The 19,448-nt window shown below is 36.6% G+C and overlaps 1 protein-coding gene across 6 annotated transcripts in view; it reads left to right on the top strand.

Annotated features, from left to right (window-relative positions):
- Positions 1–411: 411 nt before the first annotated feature.
- KIAA2026 (KIAA2026 ortholog) overlaps positions 412–19,448 on the top strand; it is a 138,440-nt gene continuing 119,403 nt past the window's right edge. For 3 of the 6 annotated variants that reach the window (XM_036878823.2, XM_036878824.2, XM_057498649.1), the window contains exon 1: positions 412–1,710. In XM_036878823.2, coding sequence (XP_036734718.2) covers positions 1,100–1,710 — 611 coding nt within the window. In that variant the 5' untranslated portion in view covers positions 412–1,099. The remainder of the gene's footprint in view (positions 1,711–19,448) is intronic. The other 3 variants (XM_036878820.2, XM_036878819.2, XM_036878821.2) reach the window with 2 other exon arrangements.

Raw genomic sequence — 19,448 nt, 5'->3', positions numbered from 1 at the left:
GGGGAGGGTGTGTGCAAAAACATGAATTTTACATGACAGGATTTACATTTTGTGCCTTCTTACTATTCATTTGCCACTAACGAAAGTTACCTGGCAAGCTCCTTCAGGATTAATTTTAGTTTTCAGTGGTTCTAAGTGTCTCACAAAAGAAATAAGCGTATTTCAGGATTTGCTTTCACAAGCCCTTCGGTCTCTCTGGAGGTGGCTGGTAGAGCTACGCAGGCGCCTTGCTTCTTTCTCCACCCCGCCTCTTACAGTTGTCTGCAAGCTGATGACATCATTGGCTCGCGCAATCTACCAGGCCTCAGGGCCCGTAGCTGACGCGAAGTCCTTGCTTTCGCGTAGCCCCGCGGGAAGCGAAAGGGGCGGGGGTAGAGGGGGAGCTGGTTCTACTACGCATGCGCACTGCGGATGGCGACGATGGCTCTTTCTTCGCTTCTTTCCACAGCTGCCCAGTCCTGGGGGAGCTTGAGTGTCCTCCCCCTGCCCCACCCCTTCCCCCTCCTCCCGCCCAGCGGGGCTTCTAACTGACAGTTGTCGCCGGGCCCCGTCTGCGCGCCGCCTCCTCCTGCCCGGGTCCCCCCGCAGGTAGAGAGGGCGGGAGGGGGGTGTGAGGGAGAGGAGGAGTCCGAGCCGCCGAGGCCCAGCGCTGCGGCCCCCTCCGGAGAAGCTAGAGAAGCCCCCCCCCCAACTTCCTCCTCGCCCCCTCCCAGCCCCCAAGCCGGCCCGGGAGGGGGTGGGGCGCCGAGGCCGCAGCGGCCCTGCCGGGCCTGGCTGGTGAAGAGCGGGCGGGCGGGGCACAGAGGGGTGAGGCAGGCGAGGGCCGCGCGCGCGTCGCCGCCGGGGGGAGGGGAGAGGAGGGCACCTAGGCTCTCCTCTTCTCTCCCCCCTCCCCCGCGCGCCATGTAACCCCGCCCCGCCGGCGGCGAGCTCGAGACCCCCGCGCGCACCGAACGCAGCCGGCGGCTGAGGAGAGCGAGGCCCGATGCGGCGGGGGCTGCGCGGTGCTCCCGAGCTCTGAGAAAGCGGCCCACGCTCACGCGTCCCTCGGCGCCTCGAGCGGCCGCTCCGCACCGCCCCACCTGGGCCTGCCAGGAGCATGAGAGTACCCGAGACGCCGGGGGGGATGGAGCCGGCCGGGGAGGAGGAGCGGCCGCCACTGGTGGCCGAGGAAGAGGACGACGCGGAGGAGGTGGCAGCGGTGGCCCCAGCTTCAGGGCCGGCCCGAGGGAGGAGTGCCTCCTCGCGGGAGGACGCAGACGACCAGGAGGAGGGGGAGGAGGAGGCGGTGGTGGTCGGGGGCGGTGGCTGCAAGGAGCAGGAGCTGACCTACGAGCTGCAGCAGGGCTACCGCATCCTGGTTGAGTTCCTGCAGGAGAAGCACAGGGGCCTCACCGCCCCCTTCCTGCAGCCCCTGGGGGGCGTTGCCACCGGGGAGGAGGAGGAGGCGGCGGCCGCGGCTTCCGAGGGGCCGCGCAGCGGAGGCCGGGGCAGTCGCGCCCTCCTGCAGCAGCCCGGGCAGGGCACATGTCTGCTGAAAATGGAGGAGAAGTTCATCAGCGGCCAGTATAGGGGCATCACCGAGTTCGTGGCGGACTTCAGGTTGATGCTGGAGACGTGCTACCGCTTGCATGGAGTGGACCATTGGATCTCCAGACAGGGCCAGAGGTTGGAGATGATGCTGGAGCAGAAGTTGGCGCTTCTCTCTCGGTAAGTGAGTCCCGTGCGCTGTGGGACGGACTGACTGACACAAACACCCTCGCACGTGTCCGAGGATGGGTTGGGCCAGGGGCCGGGGGGCGTCGCTGATAGGTGCTGATTTGGTGCTGGAGAACCCCGGGAGGAGGAGCGGCGCTGGGCGGGGGCCTCTGGGGTGTGGTGGGTGTGGGCTGAGCAACCCGGTGTCGCGGTGAGAAGCTGGGAAGCAGGCCGAGTCCTGAGCGCCCAAAGCAGGTAAAGTTTGTAAATGTAAAGCGAAATGGTCCTCGTAGGAGAATTACAAGGGTAGCAAGTGGGCAGAGGAAAAGTTTTAGTGGGATGGAAGTTGGACCCAAAACTTTTAGACCTTTTTTAACATTAAAAAATTTGTAAAGTTTTTAGGATGAAATATCGTTAGAAAAATAAGTTTGGTTCATATAAAAAACTGTTACAAACCATTAAAAAATGTATCGTTTTACATGTTGGCCATCAGAGATTTATGCAGTGTTAACAATTAAATGGTTAACAGTTACTCTGGCACGCTCCTGATCTTTTTCTCTCACCTTCATATGAACAGACTGAATGTTTGCAATAGTGATACATCCACACAAGATTTTTAATATGTTTAGACATTTGTGCTTATTCTGACAAAAATCACTGGCAGTTCAGATGGCACCGTGCTCTTGGTGTACTACACGCGTATATCCAGAGTCGTCGTCTTTAGTAAAAGACAATAGTGTAGCAGGAAGCTACTATAATAAACGTTTTTAATTATAATCATATAATTGATAGAAGCCAAATTAATTTCTCAAGTGAAAAATTTTCAGGAATAGAAAAGTAATTGTTGGAAATGACAGTTGAAGTGGAATAGCAGTTTGACTATTTACTAGCTGAATTGAACTCGACAGGTCACTTTACCTTTTTGGCCTTAGTTTCCTCATCTGTAAAATGGGGATAATTATAGTATCTACCTTATGGGGTTGCTGTAGGATTAAATGAGTTAATAAATTTAAAGTCAACAGTACTGGTCCCATAGGTGGCCCAATGTAAGTTTTAATCATTATAATATTAGTGGTAGAATAAAATGATGTTTTCCTCATTTCTGAAATGGGGCATTGTACTAGTATTTTTATGGAATAGTGCCTGAAAAGTTGTGTTAATTTTTTGGTCCTTGATTTATAATGGTAATTTTAAAATAATCTGATCTGTTACTAGCTTCCTGTATGCTGTTTTCAAGACTATCAGTGACTTTTTTCAGTGAAAACAATAGTTAACATACTGCTTGATTTTAGGGGAGCTCTATTTAAATTAATGAACCTCTTCTTGAATCCTTTCATAAAGTAGAATTATTTGGTAATAGGATAATTATTCACAAATATGCTTTGTAAATTATTGTTATACTTTATTTAGTGACCTTATACTTGTGTAGTTGTGTTACTGGTCTCCACAGTGCTTTTTAATTGTGATTCATATAAAACAATCCATTTACATGTCATTATTTTTAAGTAGTAAAATATACTCTAAATTGCTGTCACAAGATTTTAGACCTGCAAGAACCGTAAAGGTTCATCTAGTCCAAGCATCCAGTTTTACAGATGTGGAAACAGGGCTTTAGAATGAGGTAAGAGAATGGCAGCATGGAAGTGCTGAGAAGTAACATACTGTATAGGTTTGAATGAATTATAGTTGTTTTCAAAAGTACTGTGTGTACAGTAAATATTTCTTGAGTCCTATGAAAGAACAGGGAGACTATTTTTCTTTTACATAAAGGTAAATTTCTAAATGCTTAGAATCATCCTCAGTGGCTAATGCACTGAATATTGTATTCCCATATGGTCTAATAACATCTATACTTAGAAAGAAGCTTAAACATTCTATGATTTATATACATAACCATAATAATGTATTTTTGACATGCTTAGTCCAAGAGAGAGAAATTCTTGCATATGTCACTTTTATTATATTTGATATATGTAAACATTTCATAAGTAATAGGTTTTCCAGGCCACACTTACAGGTACTAGGAAATCATTTCTTTCTTCTGTACTAACCTAAAATCTGAGTCATTACTAAGTAAGTGCTTTGAAGGGACACAGCTTTGAATACAGCATAGGTTTTAACCATTTGGTATAAACAAATGTATATACACATGTATATATATATATATCTTATATAGATATTCCAGAACAATATTCTGTGTACTGTCTACATGAATATGATTTTCAGCAAATAGGTGACTCAGATACCTTATTTGTAAGTGGTATGTAATAAAAACAATAGTAATAATATAGAAAAATATGAAAATAATTTAAAAATAATAATAGGAATAGAAAACTGATGCAGATATTAACATTTTAATTTTTTTCTTTTGGTATATATTTGTAAGGTTCTGAATTAACTCATTTTCAAATTTACCAAAAGAACTTTACATCTGTTCCATACAGTATAGAAATGAGGTAGGTACATCATATAGAAATGATGACACATTATCATTTTAGAGGAGCCCAGTGGCATTAGTACCTTGGACACATGTATAACTTGAATCTCAGTTTCTTCATCTGTGCTATGGGAGTGTTAGGCTAGGTTAATTGATTGCACAAATCTGCCAGAGCTAGACATTCAAGTCTCTTGAGATCCAAAGTTAAGTTCCTTGCCCTTAAGTGGTTGAGTAGGGAAAGAGACACCTACAAAGATAATGATTCTATAATGGATATATAAACAAGGTAAAGGAGAACTTAAGAGGAAGGGACCTAAATCTGAAGGCCTAAGTGTGGGGATGGCAAGTGAGAGGAGGAAAGGACAGGGGAAAAAGACTAGTTAAAAGGTATCAGAAGTTTATAGTTGAATTGGTTCTTGAAAGAGAAGATTGCTACTGGATATTTTTTTGGAGGGTTTTGAATGGAGCTTTCCAGAACTGCAATGAATTCAAGGCATGAAATAGTGTAGTGTTTCTGGCAACTACAGGCATGTCTGTATGGCTATAGTGTGATTTCTAGAGTGTATCTGTACCCCAGGAGGTATACAGGGTGATTGGGATGAGGGATGAAGATATTAAAACTTAAGTATATTCTATTTTTACTTTAGCTTCTTAAAATTTCTATTTTGGGTTTTCATTTTGTGGTGTTTATAGTAGCACTACATGTATATATAAATAATTTGCAAGTATTTTTATTGCATATAAATACATACTAATAATATAACAATATATTATTATATATAATATTTGTTATAGAACTAGGACAAACAGATAACATATCTATTCTGAAGATAGTTGTATTTTACAAAGGAATCTTATTTATTCAACGCAACTGAGATAAATAGTAGTTAGCATTAGAAATAAGGAGAAAATCATCTTAAGTGGAAAGGAATAGAAAATACTTAATAGTTAGGAAGTTATGCACGGAGTTTTAGAAACTGTCAAATATTAATAAGTCTTTTTTTGTCTTTTCCAAATTTAAAATTTATTGTTAAAAGCTTTAAGAATAATTGCTGTGTAGCCAGAAGATGGCTTTTCCTATTTTTAAAAGATTGTTGTTTTAGAAGAGGTATCACTAGTGACCCCCAGCAAAACTGAACTTAAAATTTAAATTTTGGTCATTTAAAGTAATATTTTGATGAAAACAAGCTTGGATATAATATATCATTAAATTATTCTTGATTTCTGAATTAAGTTGCTGTTAAATGGTGCACATAATGGGCTAAAAAAGGCTTTCTTAAAATACTGCTAAAGGTTAGTTAATTTAGTTAACTAATTTGTAATTACTTTTTAGTTGGTAGAATATTTTTCTTGGGAATGAGAGTATAAAAGCATCATCAAGAAGCCTCAAAAATTTTTAAATAGAGGTTTCTAAGTACAAGTAGTAAATGAAATACAAATGAATTTTGTAGAGTAAATCCTCTCCCAAATTAGATTTGAATTTTGTTGACTTGCTTATTCTCAAGATTAAAACCCAGAAATGAATTAGGAACTTTTATTAAAAGATGGTTCTTTCTTCCTAGTAGTCTAACTCCCCTCATCCCCCACTGGATTATGTATTTCTTTTCTATGTAAATCTTTAAATACTGGGAATCTTTGGTAATAGGATCCAGATTTCCTTCTTGTTGAGAACTACAGAATGTTAGAGCTTGATTCTCCATGTAGTTCTTATTATAATGGCCATTCTTAAAAAAAAAAAAGTTATTTAGAGAAGGTTCGGAAAAAGTTTAAATGCTGTGATGAAAGGATGAAGGATTTCAATTAAGACATTTATTGAGCACCTGCTTGTTCTAGGATTTGGGGCACAGTTCCTACCCTCAAGAGGTTTAAAAAATGGTACATAAGATCCTACCATTTGCAACAACATGGATGGAGCTAGAGGGTATTATGCTCAGTGAAATAAGCCAGGCGGAGAAAGACAAGTACCAAATGATTTCACTCATATGTGGAGTATAAGAACAAAGGAAAACTGAAGGAACAAAACAGCAGCAGAATCACAGAACCCAAAAATGGACTAATAGTTACCAAAGAGAAAGGAACTGGGGAGGATGGGTGGGAAGGGAAGGACAAGGGCGGGGAAAAAGAAAGGAGGCATTACGATTAGCACGTATAGTGTGTGGAGGGCACAGGGAGGGCTGTACAACACAGAGAAGACAATTAGTGATTTTACAGCATCTTACTACGCTGATGAACAGTGACTGTGAAGGGGTAAGGGGTATGTGGGGGGGACTCGGTGAAGGGGGGAGCCTAGTAAACATAATGTTCTTCATATAATTGTAGATTAATGATACCAAAATAAAAAAAATAAAAATAAAAATTCAAAAAAAATGGTACATAGTTATGACAAAAAGTAAAATATGTTAAAACTGTGATTCTCAAACTTGTTTCTTTGTCAAAACATCTGGAAGTTAGTGTATTATTTGCAGAACACCTCGAAATATTGATAGATTATATTTAGTTGTATCATGTTTTTTGATAGGGTGTACAAAGGCTTAAATTATGGGAGGAAACCCTTAATTGAATAGATTCTATCTAGAGCTAGTTTTCCCCCCTTAACAAATTGGGAGAACATAATCAGTTTGGTACATCTTGACTCAGCTAGTGAATAATTATTTTCTGAGGGCACATACTTGGAGCAATACTATGATGAGCTTTATTACAGAGTGTTACGGGAGTGCAAAAGAGAGATAAACTACTGGAGAGGGGAAGGGAGCAGGGATTGAAAAATACTATATTTTATTCTAGAGGTCATAGTTTTGGAGGATGAGTAGAATACTGACAGATGAAGTTGAAAAGTTCATTAACCACCCCCTCCCAGTTATTTGATGTATTCTCTGATAGGTAGTATGTAAAGACCTGTAGTAGATACAATGATAACATTGTGGGGAAGATGGAAGTTCGTATGGCCAGGATCCTCACCTGACCCTAAACTACTCGATAATGTAATTGGCCTACTGTTAGGCTGCTGCTTCCACACCCTAGGCAATAAGCTATTATTGACGGAGTCACTATATAAAGGGCTCTGTCCAGTGCTGTGGGCAAGGCAGAGACTGAGGAGGATTACAGACCCACAGACTGTTGGATGCAGATGTGATTCTAGCTCTTGACCTATTGCTGGGAGAGTAAAGCCAGGTATAAAACTTTTTACCCTAAGAATGGTTCATTGTCATTTCTCGGTTTCACTGAATCCATAGTGAACTTGCCCGGGGCTGAAACCCACAGGCAAGACAACATGATACTGTCTCTTATTTCAAGGTGGTAGGTAAACAGAAACATTAAAGGCATGGAGGAAGGAGACCAGGAGACTGCAGAGTATTCCAGAGGAATGGTTTATGCCCATTGGTTACAGTGTAGTATAATGAGGGCCCGGAATAGCAGACAGTTCTGAAAAGATAGGCTGGGGCTGATTTTGAAGGACCTTGAATGCTTGCTAAGGAATTTAGAATGTAGGCAGTATAAATCCATCACAGGTTTTAGCTAAGGGAGTGACATGATTTTACTAGTATTTTGTGGTTTGAAGGGTGAAAGAGGAGAGAGAATGAAAAAAGGAAACCAATTAAAAGGCTCTTAATTCCATCAAGGGATAATAAGCAATAGGAGCTAAAGGGTGGATGAGGATACAAAAAGAGGTAAATTCAGGAGGTAAAGATGGTAAGAGGGCAAGCTATGGCGTGTGAGTGTCCAAAATGAATTTGAGCCCAGGTGATGGTGATGCTGAGGGAATTTGAGAAGAGGCATTCATTTAAAGAGAATTTAAAGTAAGCTGAGAATTATCAGAAGGCTACATAAGGCCTTCTAATAGAAGGTGACATTTCCTTTTTTAAAAGATTGTACTTATAGAAGAGGAGGTATCACCAGGGACCCCAACAAAGCTGAACTAGGTAGCTGAACGACCTCATCAGAGTAACTAGCTTTAAATTAGAGATGTTTAATTAGCAATTAACTTGTAGAAGGATGATGGTTGAAGAAATGGGAGTGAATGAGATTGCCCATGACAGACTCTAATGAAAATACAGGGGACCAAAAGCAGAACTTTGTGAGAGGATTGATTGTCTTTAGTATGGAAAGATGATAGATTAGAAGAATATGATTTAAAAAAATATAATGTATGTTAAAAGCTGAAATGCATAATTGAGAAGAGGTAGTTCATGAAGGTGAAAAGAGTTTATTCTGGAATAAAAGGTGTTATTTGGATATAGTAAATTTAAACTTTATTAGGTTTTGTTCCATTTGAGAATATTAATTTGAGAATGATTTAAATTTAATACAATACATGTGCCCTAATAGATTCTAAAGTGTTTTGTCTTATAGTCTGTTTCTCATTGTATCTGTGCCCTTGTATTTATCTTTATTTCTTAAAAATTAGAGCAGGGGGTAAAAAAACTGTGTTTTTGGAGGGAAGATTGGATCTCTTTCATAGTTGTATTTCAGCTTTCAAATCATCTCTAGGCATTTCCATATAATTATATGTGCCTGGTCAGAACAAATAGTCATTTCCATTCCCAAGAAACTTGCATAGTAATAGGAGTCTTTAAAATACATATTAAATTATTTGAGGTTCTTCTTCTTTTTTTAATTGGAAAGACTGATAAATCCCAGTGGTAGTATTATCTGTCACCAAGCCCTTTGTTGTGTCATCTTTCACTTGGGAACTGTGAATGTTTCAAAATTAGTTGTGCTTAAAAATCAGAATACTAAGTATATACACTTTGAAAAAAGACTTAGGAAAACCTCTGAATTGTTAATAGTGGTTATTCCTAAGTAGAAAGATCCTGGGCTTTTTTCATTTTCTTTTTAACTTTCCACTATGTCCTAGATTTTCTACAATAAGCATATTACTTCTACAGTAAAAAAAAAAAAAAATGAAAGGGAATTTGTATTTACCAATTTTGAATAAACTACATAGGTGAAAAATTGGGTCAAAAATGTGTATTACTGAAGGAAGTTATAAGACAACACACGTTAAATGCTGTTACTGGGTAGTGGAACTGTGGGTGATTTTTATTTTTCCTTCCGCTGTCTATTCTTTTTTTTTTTTTTTTTTAATGACAATGTGTTACTGTTGTTGTTTTGGGTAATACCAGTCAAAATATAAAAATCTACAGATTTTGTAGGTGCAGTTTCAAGGATTTGGAATAGCTGGTGCTAAGAACTCACCCCATATTTCATCTTTAAAAATTCTGAGTACAGCCATCTGAAAGTACCTGTAGACACAAGTAATTCTGATAGCTTCTTTTATGCCTTTTTAAATGTTAGTATGTCTGGGAATTCAGGCTTGTTCATTTCTGTATAGGCACCCAACTACAAGATAAAGACAAGAATACAGATTGAGATAAACCAGTTTAAGGTAAAATTTCTTGACTGCAACCTTCTTGCTATACTTGGTTAATTTCTTTTCCAGTATTGTTCTTCTCTGAGAGTTTAAAGCTTCTAAATTAAAATCAGTGAACCTTTGTTTTCCTTCATAGCATTTATTACACCCTAATATGATTTAATTACCTATGGTTTTCCTCTCATCTCTCACTAGAATGGAAAATCTATGAAGGCAGGGACTTTTTCTGCTTGCTTTGTTGCCATTTGACTTCTGTGAATGTTGATTTGTGATTAAGCAGTAGGTGGTTAAAAATTCTAATGGTCATTTTCAAAGGTTTTGGGGGGCATGTCTCTCAAAATGTTTCTCATATCACTGACATTAGAATAGTGTTAAAAAGCACATTCCTTGGCCCTAATAGCATATTTAAATATGTTAACTCAGAATCTCAGAGTGGGGATTAGAACTCTACATTTTTTAAATAAACTACTTAAATGATTTCTATTCACAATGAAGTTTAAGGTCCCGTGCTTCAGGATATAGTAACAGTATTTGTTTGATTTCACCTCAGAATTTATAGAGTTCTCCTTTCATTCAAGTATTTTTTAGCATTGCTTTTACACTTGTCAACCCTTGTTAGTCTTGTATTTTGGGTTATAATAAGTTGGAGTGAAGGGAATGCAGGAGAAAAGAAAGCAGATTTATATACTCATGTCTTCATGTGGAATACAACTTGTAGAAGAAGTAACTAATAAAAAGGTAGTGGGGGCCAGTAGTGAGGAGACAGTATTCCTCCGAAAACAAATGGAGAGATCTTTGAAAGTCATGGGTTTGTCACAGAATACTATACAAAACCATCTCTATTTTCAAATTGGTTTTTACATTATTTTAAAACACTTCATTAGAGAATTTCTAACATAAGAAAGCAAACTGTATTTGAACCTTCATGTACCTATTACCCAGTTCCCAACAGTAGTTATTCATGGCTGGTTCTGCTCCATCCATACATTCTGTATACCTCCTTTCTGTATTATTTTGAAGGAAATCAGTGAGAGCAGATTATTCTGTACATGCATCAGTTTGTAACTCTCTGAGACTGGGACTCTTGTTTAAAATCTAACTATAATACCATATCAAACCAAAAAAAAAATTCTTAGTAGCAAATATCCAGTGTTCACGTTTCTAATTATTCAAAAATTATAACTAAATTCTTTTTTATATTTTTGGTTTGATTCATGATCTAATAAGACCACATTCTGATTGATTCACAGGTCTTTTTAATTTAATAGCTTTCCCTTTCTTTTCTTCCTTCTCTCTCTCCTTCTCTCTTCCTGCCCTTCTTTCCTGCAGTGATTTTTACTGAAGAAACCAGTTTGTTTGTCCGGTGTCTCCTACTCTCTTGGGTTTTGTTGATAGCATTCCATTCTTTTGTTCTCTATTTCCTAGAAACTGGTAGTTAGTTCTAGAAACGTCATCAAATTCAGCATCACTTATTTTGGGGGTAAGGATCAAGACTACCTTGTTAGGTAATGTTCAGTTTATCCGTCAGTTTCCAGTTTTACCATTTAAATCAATTAAGAATTGTTAGATTTCGCATGATGGCACAATGTAATATTGCTGAATTTGTTAAAATGAAAGGTAATGGGTGGTAATTTTATACTAAGATTTTTGTTAATTTTCTTACATTTAAAGTTTTCTATGATAGGTAATTTTTTTGTTTCTTCCTCCAGTAGAAATTAGACCATGAAAGTAATTTTCAGAGCAAGCTACTTTACTATAATCTGAGAAAATTGATTTTAATATAGAATCATATTGAAGTATTAATCCTATGAGTAATCCCTGTTAAACTCAAATGTTTAGTTATGTGAAGTCAAAATTCTTGCTTGTTTTTTAAGACTCAGCAGAGTTGTCATCTCTTCAGGATAACTTTGTGAATCTATTCCTTGTTTTCAGTGTTAGGTATATTCCTCTGTTCTTCAGGACCCACCTATTGGATTCATGATTTGTATTGACATTTTTTAATACCATGATATCAAAGTTGTCTGTTTGCAGGTCTCTTTGCCTCACTAAACTTTAATATTATATTATGCATTTTTGTATCACTAGAAAGTGGCTCTTCAAGTTCAGAGAAGCTTGGTAAACACTTGCTGAGTTGAATGCAGATACCATATCCTCAGTTTAGGGGTGGATACAATATTTAAAAGCATAATAGAAGGTAGTATATGGTTAATGTAGTAAGTTTGTTATATTCCTCATATATTTGTAATGCTTATTATTTGATAGGCACTGTAGGGATTCAAAGATGAAAATGGAAAGATAGGAATTGAGAAACTAGGTTGATGAAAGGGTCATTTCCAAGCTACAAGAACAACATATTCAAAATTCAAAGGCATAAAAGCCACTGTATGTAGCTAGGGAATGGCCAGTAATTTAGTTATATATAGAGTGTAGTTATATATAGAAAAGTAGTGACAGGTGTGACTGGGAGGGCCAGTTTATGGAGCCAGATCATAGAGGGCCTAATATGTTGTGCTAATAAAGAGTTTGATATTCTGTATTAGTGACTTACTTTATTAAAAGTTCTTAAGCTAGAGAATTACAAGAGACACATATAGAATGAATTAGAGAAAATTAACATCAATTTGATTTTTTTCCGTCCCTTAATTTTTAGCTTCTTTTAATTTTAATTTTGCATTTGACTCTGTTTCTCTTAGGTAGCAGATTTGGTGAAGGATTATGAAGAAATGTATCCGGAAAAAATTTGTTTCATATTAAGCAGAAATCCTAGAATAATGCCAGAAAGAAGAGAAAGAATACTTTTTTTTTGCCAAATAATTTAGATAATATGCTAGTTTTAAATATCTAAATAATTTAGGTTGGACTTCATTAGTTTGTTTCTTTAATTGAATAATTCAGTCTTCTCCCAGGTCTGAGGAAAAAAAAATACGTTAATACAGAATTTTACCAATTTAAGTTACTCTGCCTGCCGTTATTTTCAACTTTTTGTTTGTGAGTAACCAAAAAAAGTGACTATAACAAATATAATTAATAAATTGTAAATATATATTGACAGTATCAGCTGATTATGGTTTGACACTTTGGTTTTTATAGACCCAAATATGCATTTTTAACAGATAAATATTTGTAAGAACACTAGTCTTAAATAACATAGCTTGCTAAATAAAAGGTTTTTAAAAAAATTTTTTTATTAAGGTATTATTAATATACACTCTTATGAAGGTTTCACATGAGAAAACAATGTGATTACTCCATTTACTCATGTTATTAAGTCCCCACCCATACCCCAATGCAGTCACTGTCCATCAGTGTAGTAAGATGCCACAGATTCACTATTTGCCTTCTCTGTGATAAATCCCCGATTATGGTACATTTGCCAGTATATTACTGATCTCCTCTCTTAATTCCATGTAGTGAAATTTAAGTCAAAGGTTGCTAGTTGTATTTAAGTCTTATTTTTTTTAAAGTTTCATGGCAAGAGGTATAAATTAGAGTATAATGGATTTATTTTAATTTTTTATTAACAGTTTAAATCCTTTTTCTGCCAATAGTTAACATGTATTCATTTCTTTCCAAATGCTCAATACTCTGCTAAGCTTTCTATATGCTCTTTGAATAAGATTTGGAAAAAATAGGAAATCGTCAAAAAGTTTAAAAATCACATACCCCATCAAACAGAGGCAATTACTTGGTAGCCTTTATTTCATCTATATGCATATGTGTTATTTACTCACACAAAAAAATTTAATACAAAATTTGGATTTGCTATATATACAGTTTTATATCCTGCTTTATCACCTGTTAGACTTGATTTTACTTGTTATCAAATGTTATATTTGAATGTTGTTGCATGTGAGAGTATATACTAACAGGGTAACAACATAGGACCCTGTTGTGTGGTTTCTATTTTGTTTTTAGACCCTGTAATTTTTCTTCTAAAAAATTAATTTTGTGCCATGTGGGTTAGTTATCTTTTGCATTGTTTGGCTACCATTGAAAAAAATGACAGACCACTGGCACTAAAAATTAGCCTAACTCATTAAGGAAGAAGTAGGATGAATCCATTAGTCATGCCATAATGAGTTTTTTTTTTTTGGTGCAGAACTTTATTATTATTATTATTATTTTATTTTGGTATCATTAATACACAATTACATGAGCAACATTGTGGTTACTAGATTTCCCCCATTATCAAGTCCCCACCACATACCCCATCAGGATGAGTTTTTAAGATTTAAAGTAAGAACATACCTTAAAAATATTTTGTAATGTTTCTAATCACACAAGTTAGGTAGCTCTCTAACACTTTCATTACTTTACAATATTTTGTAAACTTTCCTTCTCAATACTACACATGATTAATTTGCCATTCTAGAGCAAAGAGTAGAAACAGAACCTGTCTTGGCTGCCTTTAACACACAGAAGCCCAGCAGAAATTTTGAAATTACATTTTACTTACCATTATTTAATAATAGTTATCATTTAAGTACCATTTTCCTTCAGTATGTTTGAAGGGCTTTACCTATATTAAATTATTTAATCTGCACAAATCTTGTGATAATGATTTACATAACCTGTTTTACAAAGGAAGAAATGAGCCACGGAACATTAATTTGCCCGATCTAGTTAGTGGCAAGACTTGGATTTGAATCTGTACTCTTTGGCTCCAGAGCCCAGGTAGGTACTTAATCATTGTGCTATGCTGTTTATGAACAAGATCTTTAGAGATGGAGAGAAAAGGGCCTTTCTACCTGAGAGAGGGGCTAGGGAGAAAAGGACCATAAAAGATTTCACAGAGGGAGCATTAGATACCTGTTGGTGGTAGGATTGACAGTATTTGAAATATGAACTAATAAGAAATAATTATGCATATAAAATGTAACTATTGTGAAAATCTATAGGAAGTAGTTGAAGTAAAACTGTACCATACGTAGACTTTGTTTAGCAGTCCAGTGATTAGAATTTGTTTTATTTATAATTTATTAATTAAAAAAAATAATGTGTACATCTGGTGGCAAAAATGAAACAGTACAAGAGGTACTACAATAAAAATATTTCCTTCTCTCACCAGTCCCCTGATCACCCTATTAAGAGGCTGCTACTGTTACTTGTTTCTTATATTCAAATGGTTGTCTAATAGCCATCTCAAATTTTAACATGTTCAAAACTGAATTTTTGATACGTTGTTTTGCCTTTCTAAGCCTGTTCTTGCCTTCTGAGTAAATGACTCCACTGTCTACCAAGTTTCTCTAGCCAAAACACTAGCTTTTTTCATTGATTCTTCCTTTTCTTATTTCTCATATTAAGCACATCAACTAGTTCTGAGCTTCCTTCCTTTACAGTATATTCTAAATCTTATCCAATTCTCTCCACTGTCCCCACTAAAGTATAAACCTTATTATCTTTTGCCTGGAATACTGCTGTAGTGTCCTGTCTTGTTTTCTGTCTTCCACTTTTTCTTCCGGAAGTCCGTTTTCTACCCAAAAGCCAGAGTGAACTTTAAAAAATATGCAGACAGAAGTAGTACCCTGCTTAAAGCACTTCATTGACACTTAGGCTATTGTAAGGAGTTTGGCTTACTCTTCTTTACATATGTGCCAACCCATTTCTCGCTTCATGGTTTTTATACTTACTTTTTCTTTTATCTAGGACACTCTATCCCCAAGACTTTTTTTTGAGGGGCAGGTTGTTTGTTTTTGTCATGGCTGCCTCCTGTTAGTTCCTCAGAGAAATTGTTCTTGACTGTCTTTCATGGAACTTACAGTATCTCATACTTAGAGCTTATATATGTATGTATATATTAGTTTACTCACTTTTTGAATATTTTCTTAATCATGTAAGCTCAGTGAGGATAGGAATCTTGCATATAAGTCTGAGTGCCAACAGCTAGCGCATTTCCTGTAAGTATTTAATTGATATTGAATGGAGGAATAAATGAATGAATAAATAAAGAAATGGATCTCTCTGGAATTTGTTTGGGTTAAAGAGTAAGTTGGAAATCCAGCTTTATTTTTTTCTTATGTCCAGCCAGTTGTCACAGCAACACTTTTCTCCATTACTTTGATATACCATATTTATAGTACATTAAATTCCTGGTGTTTTTATATCTGTTTTTGAATTCTGCCCACTGTGCTGTTAGAATGTCTATTCATCTTTTGGTATTAAACTTTTTTATTACTGTAACTTAAAATTCATTTTAATATCTGGCAGTATGAGTCCTCTGTCAAATGATTTTTCTTTTCCAGAATTTTCCAGAATTTTTTTCCTGTACTTTTTCATAAGATACTTTTTAATTGTATGGTATACTTTTAATGGTACAGCAGAAACACCATTTGCATCACTCACATTTTGGTCAGTTGGCATAAGAAATGTGAAAGAACAATAGAAATTACTGGTTTATGGGGAATAAGAATATTCTTTCCATTATTGAAATGAAAGATGAAGAGAGAAATTAGTAGTATTACTTTCTATGGACATAGCAATATCCACTTGCCACATCCTCCTAATCTCAGTTATGTCCTCAGCTCTTCCCAGGTCCTACATCTCTTTGTTAGGACCTCTTATTTCAGGAAGGCATAGGCAAGACTCTTACCAGCCTCCTGTCCTTCCTGTTGTACCATTGTCTGAATCTGAAAGTGGCCTGACTTCACAGTCTGCTACTTTAAAGCCTCACCAATATTAGACAGATATTTAGAGTTGTTGGCTAAGAAGAGGAAGCCAACGTAACTACCTGCTTACTTTGTACAGTTGGTGCAACTTTACCAACTTCTAGGATACATAAGATAACTGGACTGTATGGGAGTTAGTGACCTAAAGAGTCTTGTATTTGGCCTGTACTGAGAACTTACGATCATTTCTGTATGGTACGGAATAGCTGTAGTAGTAGTAAGATATTCAGCATAGCAGTCCTATCTTATTAAAAATGCTTAGCAAAGTTTTTGAGGTTGGTAAGGCACTTTTTAAATACAATTTCTATGTAAATAAAAACTTCACATTTACCTTTTTGTCTTAAATTAGAAAGACAGATCAGAAATTGCAGTTTGTTTTAGGTAAAATATTTGGTGTTTTAAAAATTAATTATGTTGGCCTTTAGTTGTTCTTTTGGGGATTAAGTCATTTTTTAGTGCCATTTCAGATATGAAAAAAGACCTTGGAAGGTTTTTTAGTTTATAATTTTCTTTGAAGTTAATCCCTATTGAAATTGCCCTCTTGAATTTTACTAATGAATGCCCTCTTGCTTAATCCTTTGCTTTTACTTAGTACTTTCTACATCATTCTAGAGAATTAAATAGTTTCGATCAACTTTTCCCTTTGGCCTCTATTGTGCTATTCTTTTGAGTCTTCCTTTGAGTGTTTTTTTTTCTTATAACTGTGAATAATCCCTAAAGTTACACCTTTAGCTCCTATCTATGTTTATTCCTCAGTGGAGAGATCATTTACTTTTTATGACTTTGTCACTAAGACTCTTGAATCAACAGTATCTTGAGCCCTCCCTTTTGTTCTAGTTTTGTTTCTGTTCATAAGAACTTTCCTAGGTCGTTGTACAACTGTTATCTCAAAATGTTACAAACTAAGTGTATTTCTAACCCAGATCTCCTTACCAGTTTTTCTGTTTCTCATCTTTCACACTCTTCAGTGGTATTACTGTTGTTTCAACCTGAATATGTCAAAGTTACCTTTGATTTTTATAGTTTTCATTCAGTATATACAAACTTACTGTGTTCACTGTTGTACCCCTGTTATTCGGTAAATATTTTGAATGAATGAATTTGAATAATAGGAATGTTTTTCCTAATTTTTTTTTCTCCACTCTTTCCTACTGATCCTAAACTGTCCTTGCTGCAAAGTCCAGTTTAAGTTATTGATAAAAGAGTAATCAAGTGGTATAGAGAGTTGGAATAAATAAGAACTGAAAAATATCACTTGAATTTCATAACTAGGAGATCATTAGAGAAAAGTACATTCATTAGAGTAGGTCTAGGCAAACGCTAGATTGGAGTGTGAAAGAAAGGTGAAATGGACCAGCAGTTTAGATGTGACTCTTTTCAAGGGTAATAGTTTGTTTTAATATAAACTTGGCCATGTTATATGGTAAAGGCAGCTAGCATATAGAAGTTGAAGGTGCAGAAGATAATGGAGTTCAAATTCTGAAAAAATGTGGTGGTATAAGTTTTTGGTAAGAGGATGGGAGGCACATTTTGCATTGCAATTTAGTTACATTCAGATACTTTCATTTTTTGAGGAACAGATTAATGGAGCTCTTGCTTAAAACTACCATTTTCTGTGTGAATATTGGTGGGAAAAGTCAGCTGGTAAGTGTTGATGGGTAGTAGTGGTGAAGCTTTTGAATAATGATGGCATTTGAAATTGCTCTTAAATAAAACCATTAAGGGAGGTGACTTTGTTTAAAGAAATTATTTAAGTCAGGGTTGAGCCCAATTTAGGTTACAGTTAGAAAACAGACTACAAGGTGGTTATTTTTTCTGCAGTGCTTAATAGTGGTTGTATGGTAGTGAAGGCAGTTTGACTGAGATACGAGAGAGAGGTGGGATGCCTGAAACAGACATACACTTGGTCAAGGGAGAGGAGATAAAAGAAGAGATTTGTAATGTGTGATGGACCCCAACTAGTTATCTATGTGAATAGCTGAAAGAGGCTGAATTATGCTAGAGCAAATGAAGGAGTCAAATAAGGGACTGAAAGTCTGGATGAAGATGAGTTAAAAATGCAGAGGGAATAAGAGAAACAGCTGGGAGAATAAAAGGTAAAGAAGATCAAGTAGGAAATTATTTATTTTTTTAAGTGTGAAGACTTCTTTTTTTCTGAAAACTTTTTTGGGTATCTGATATATAGCCTCAGATGACAGCAGTGGTCTCTAATCTTTTTTATGATCTGACTTTCCAAGGAGAAAAAGATTTTGAATACCCCCATGTATGCATATTTATTTATAAATCATATATAGATATTTCTATGCTGTTATTTTTATATATTGTGAAACATTGTTAAACTAGATACTTGAAAATGAGAAAGTAAATATTTTAAAAATAATTTTTAAACATTAAGATTATAAAAAGTGTTTTTGGTGAAGGTATTATGATTACTTCATTGATTATGAAAATCGGTTTAATACTTGGCTGTAAAGCTATTTGAAAGGCTTGTTAAGTTTACTTTGGTACTTGGTTCTAATGACTGTTGTAGTTCAGAGCACATAAAGATAGATAAATCCAGATGGAAAGGCATTACAGGCTGAGATGACTGAATCATGATGCTTTTCTACTAAACATGCAGAAGTTTTTGTTGAAATACACCAGTAAAAGTTCTGTCTTTTCTAATTTCATTTAGTTGCTCTTAAAAACTAATACTACGGTTCTGCAGTGCCAAATAATCATTTGCCTGTTTAAATCACCCTTGCGCACTGTACTCTGCGAGAAAGTCTGGTTTCTAACGACTGCATCAGTTGGCCTTCCCTCCTCTGCCTTCTGATTGAGTTCAGTCAGTGGAAGACACTGACCAGATTACAGAGAGGTAGGAAAGTTTCCTCTTTGCTGGGCTGCAGGTTGTCAGTAACTATGTTCCATTATTGTGTTCCTCTTCTATAACTACAGCTGTTCCCAGTGACCATTCCCTCTCTTTCCCCTATTGGGCCTGGAATGATAATAGCTCCCTGGCTAGCCTAGAGTGCTTCACCATCCTTTCCTGATTTCCCTTAGCTTTGCCTGTGTGTTTATAAAGACTCTCTTTATTAAACATAACCTCCTTTTTAGTATTATCTTTTTCTTGTTAGGACCTGAGGGCTATAGTTGCATTTTAATATTTTTTAAGTAAATGGATTAAAAAAGTAACTGAAACTCTTCTCTTAGAATATATTTAAGCCAATTAGATAATTCTGTTTTCAGGTTTTAATTGTGCAGATACAGTTTTTATAGATGACACATTTACATTGTT

This window comes from Manis pentadactyla, chromosome 3 (assembly GCF_030020395.1).
Source record: "Manis pentadactyla isolate mManPen7 chromosome 3, mManPen7.hap1, whole genome shotgun sequence".
NCBI classification, from domain to species: Eukaryota; Metazoa; Chordata; class Mammalia; order Pholidota; family Manidae; genus Manis; species Manis pentadactyla.
Note: the sequence above shows the minus strand (reverse complement) of the source record. Positions and strands in the feature narration are given on the sequence as shown.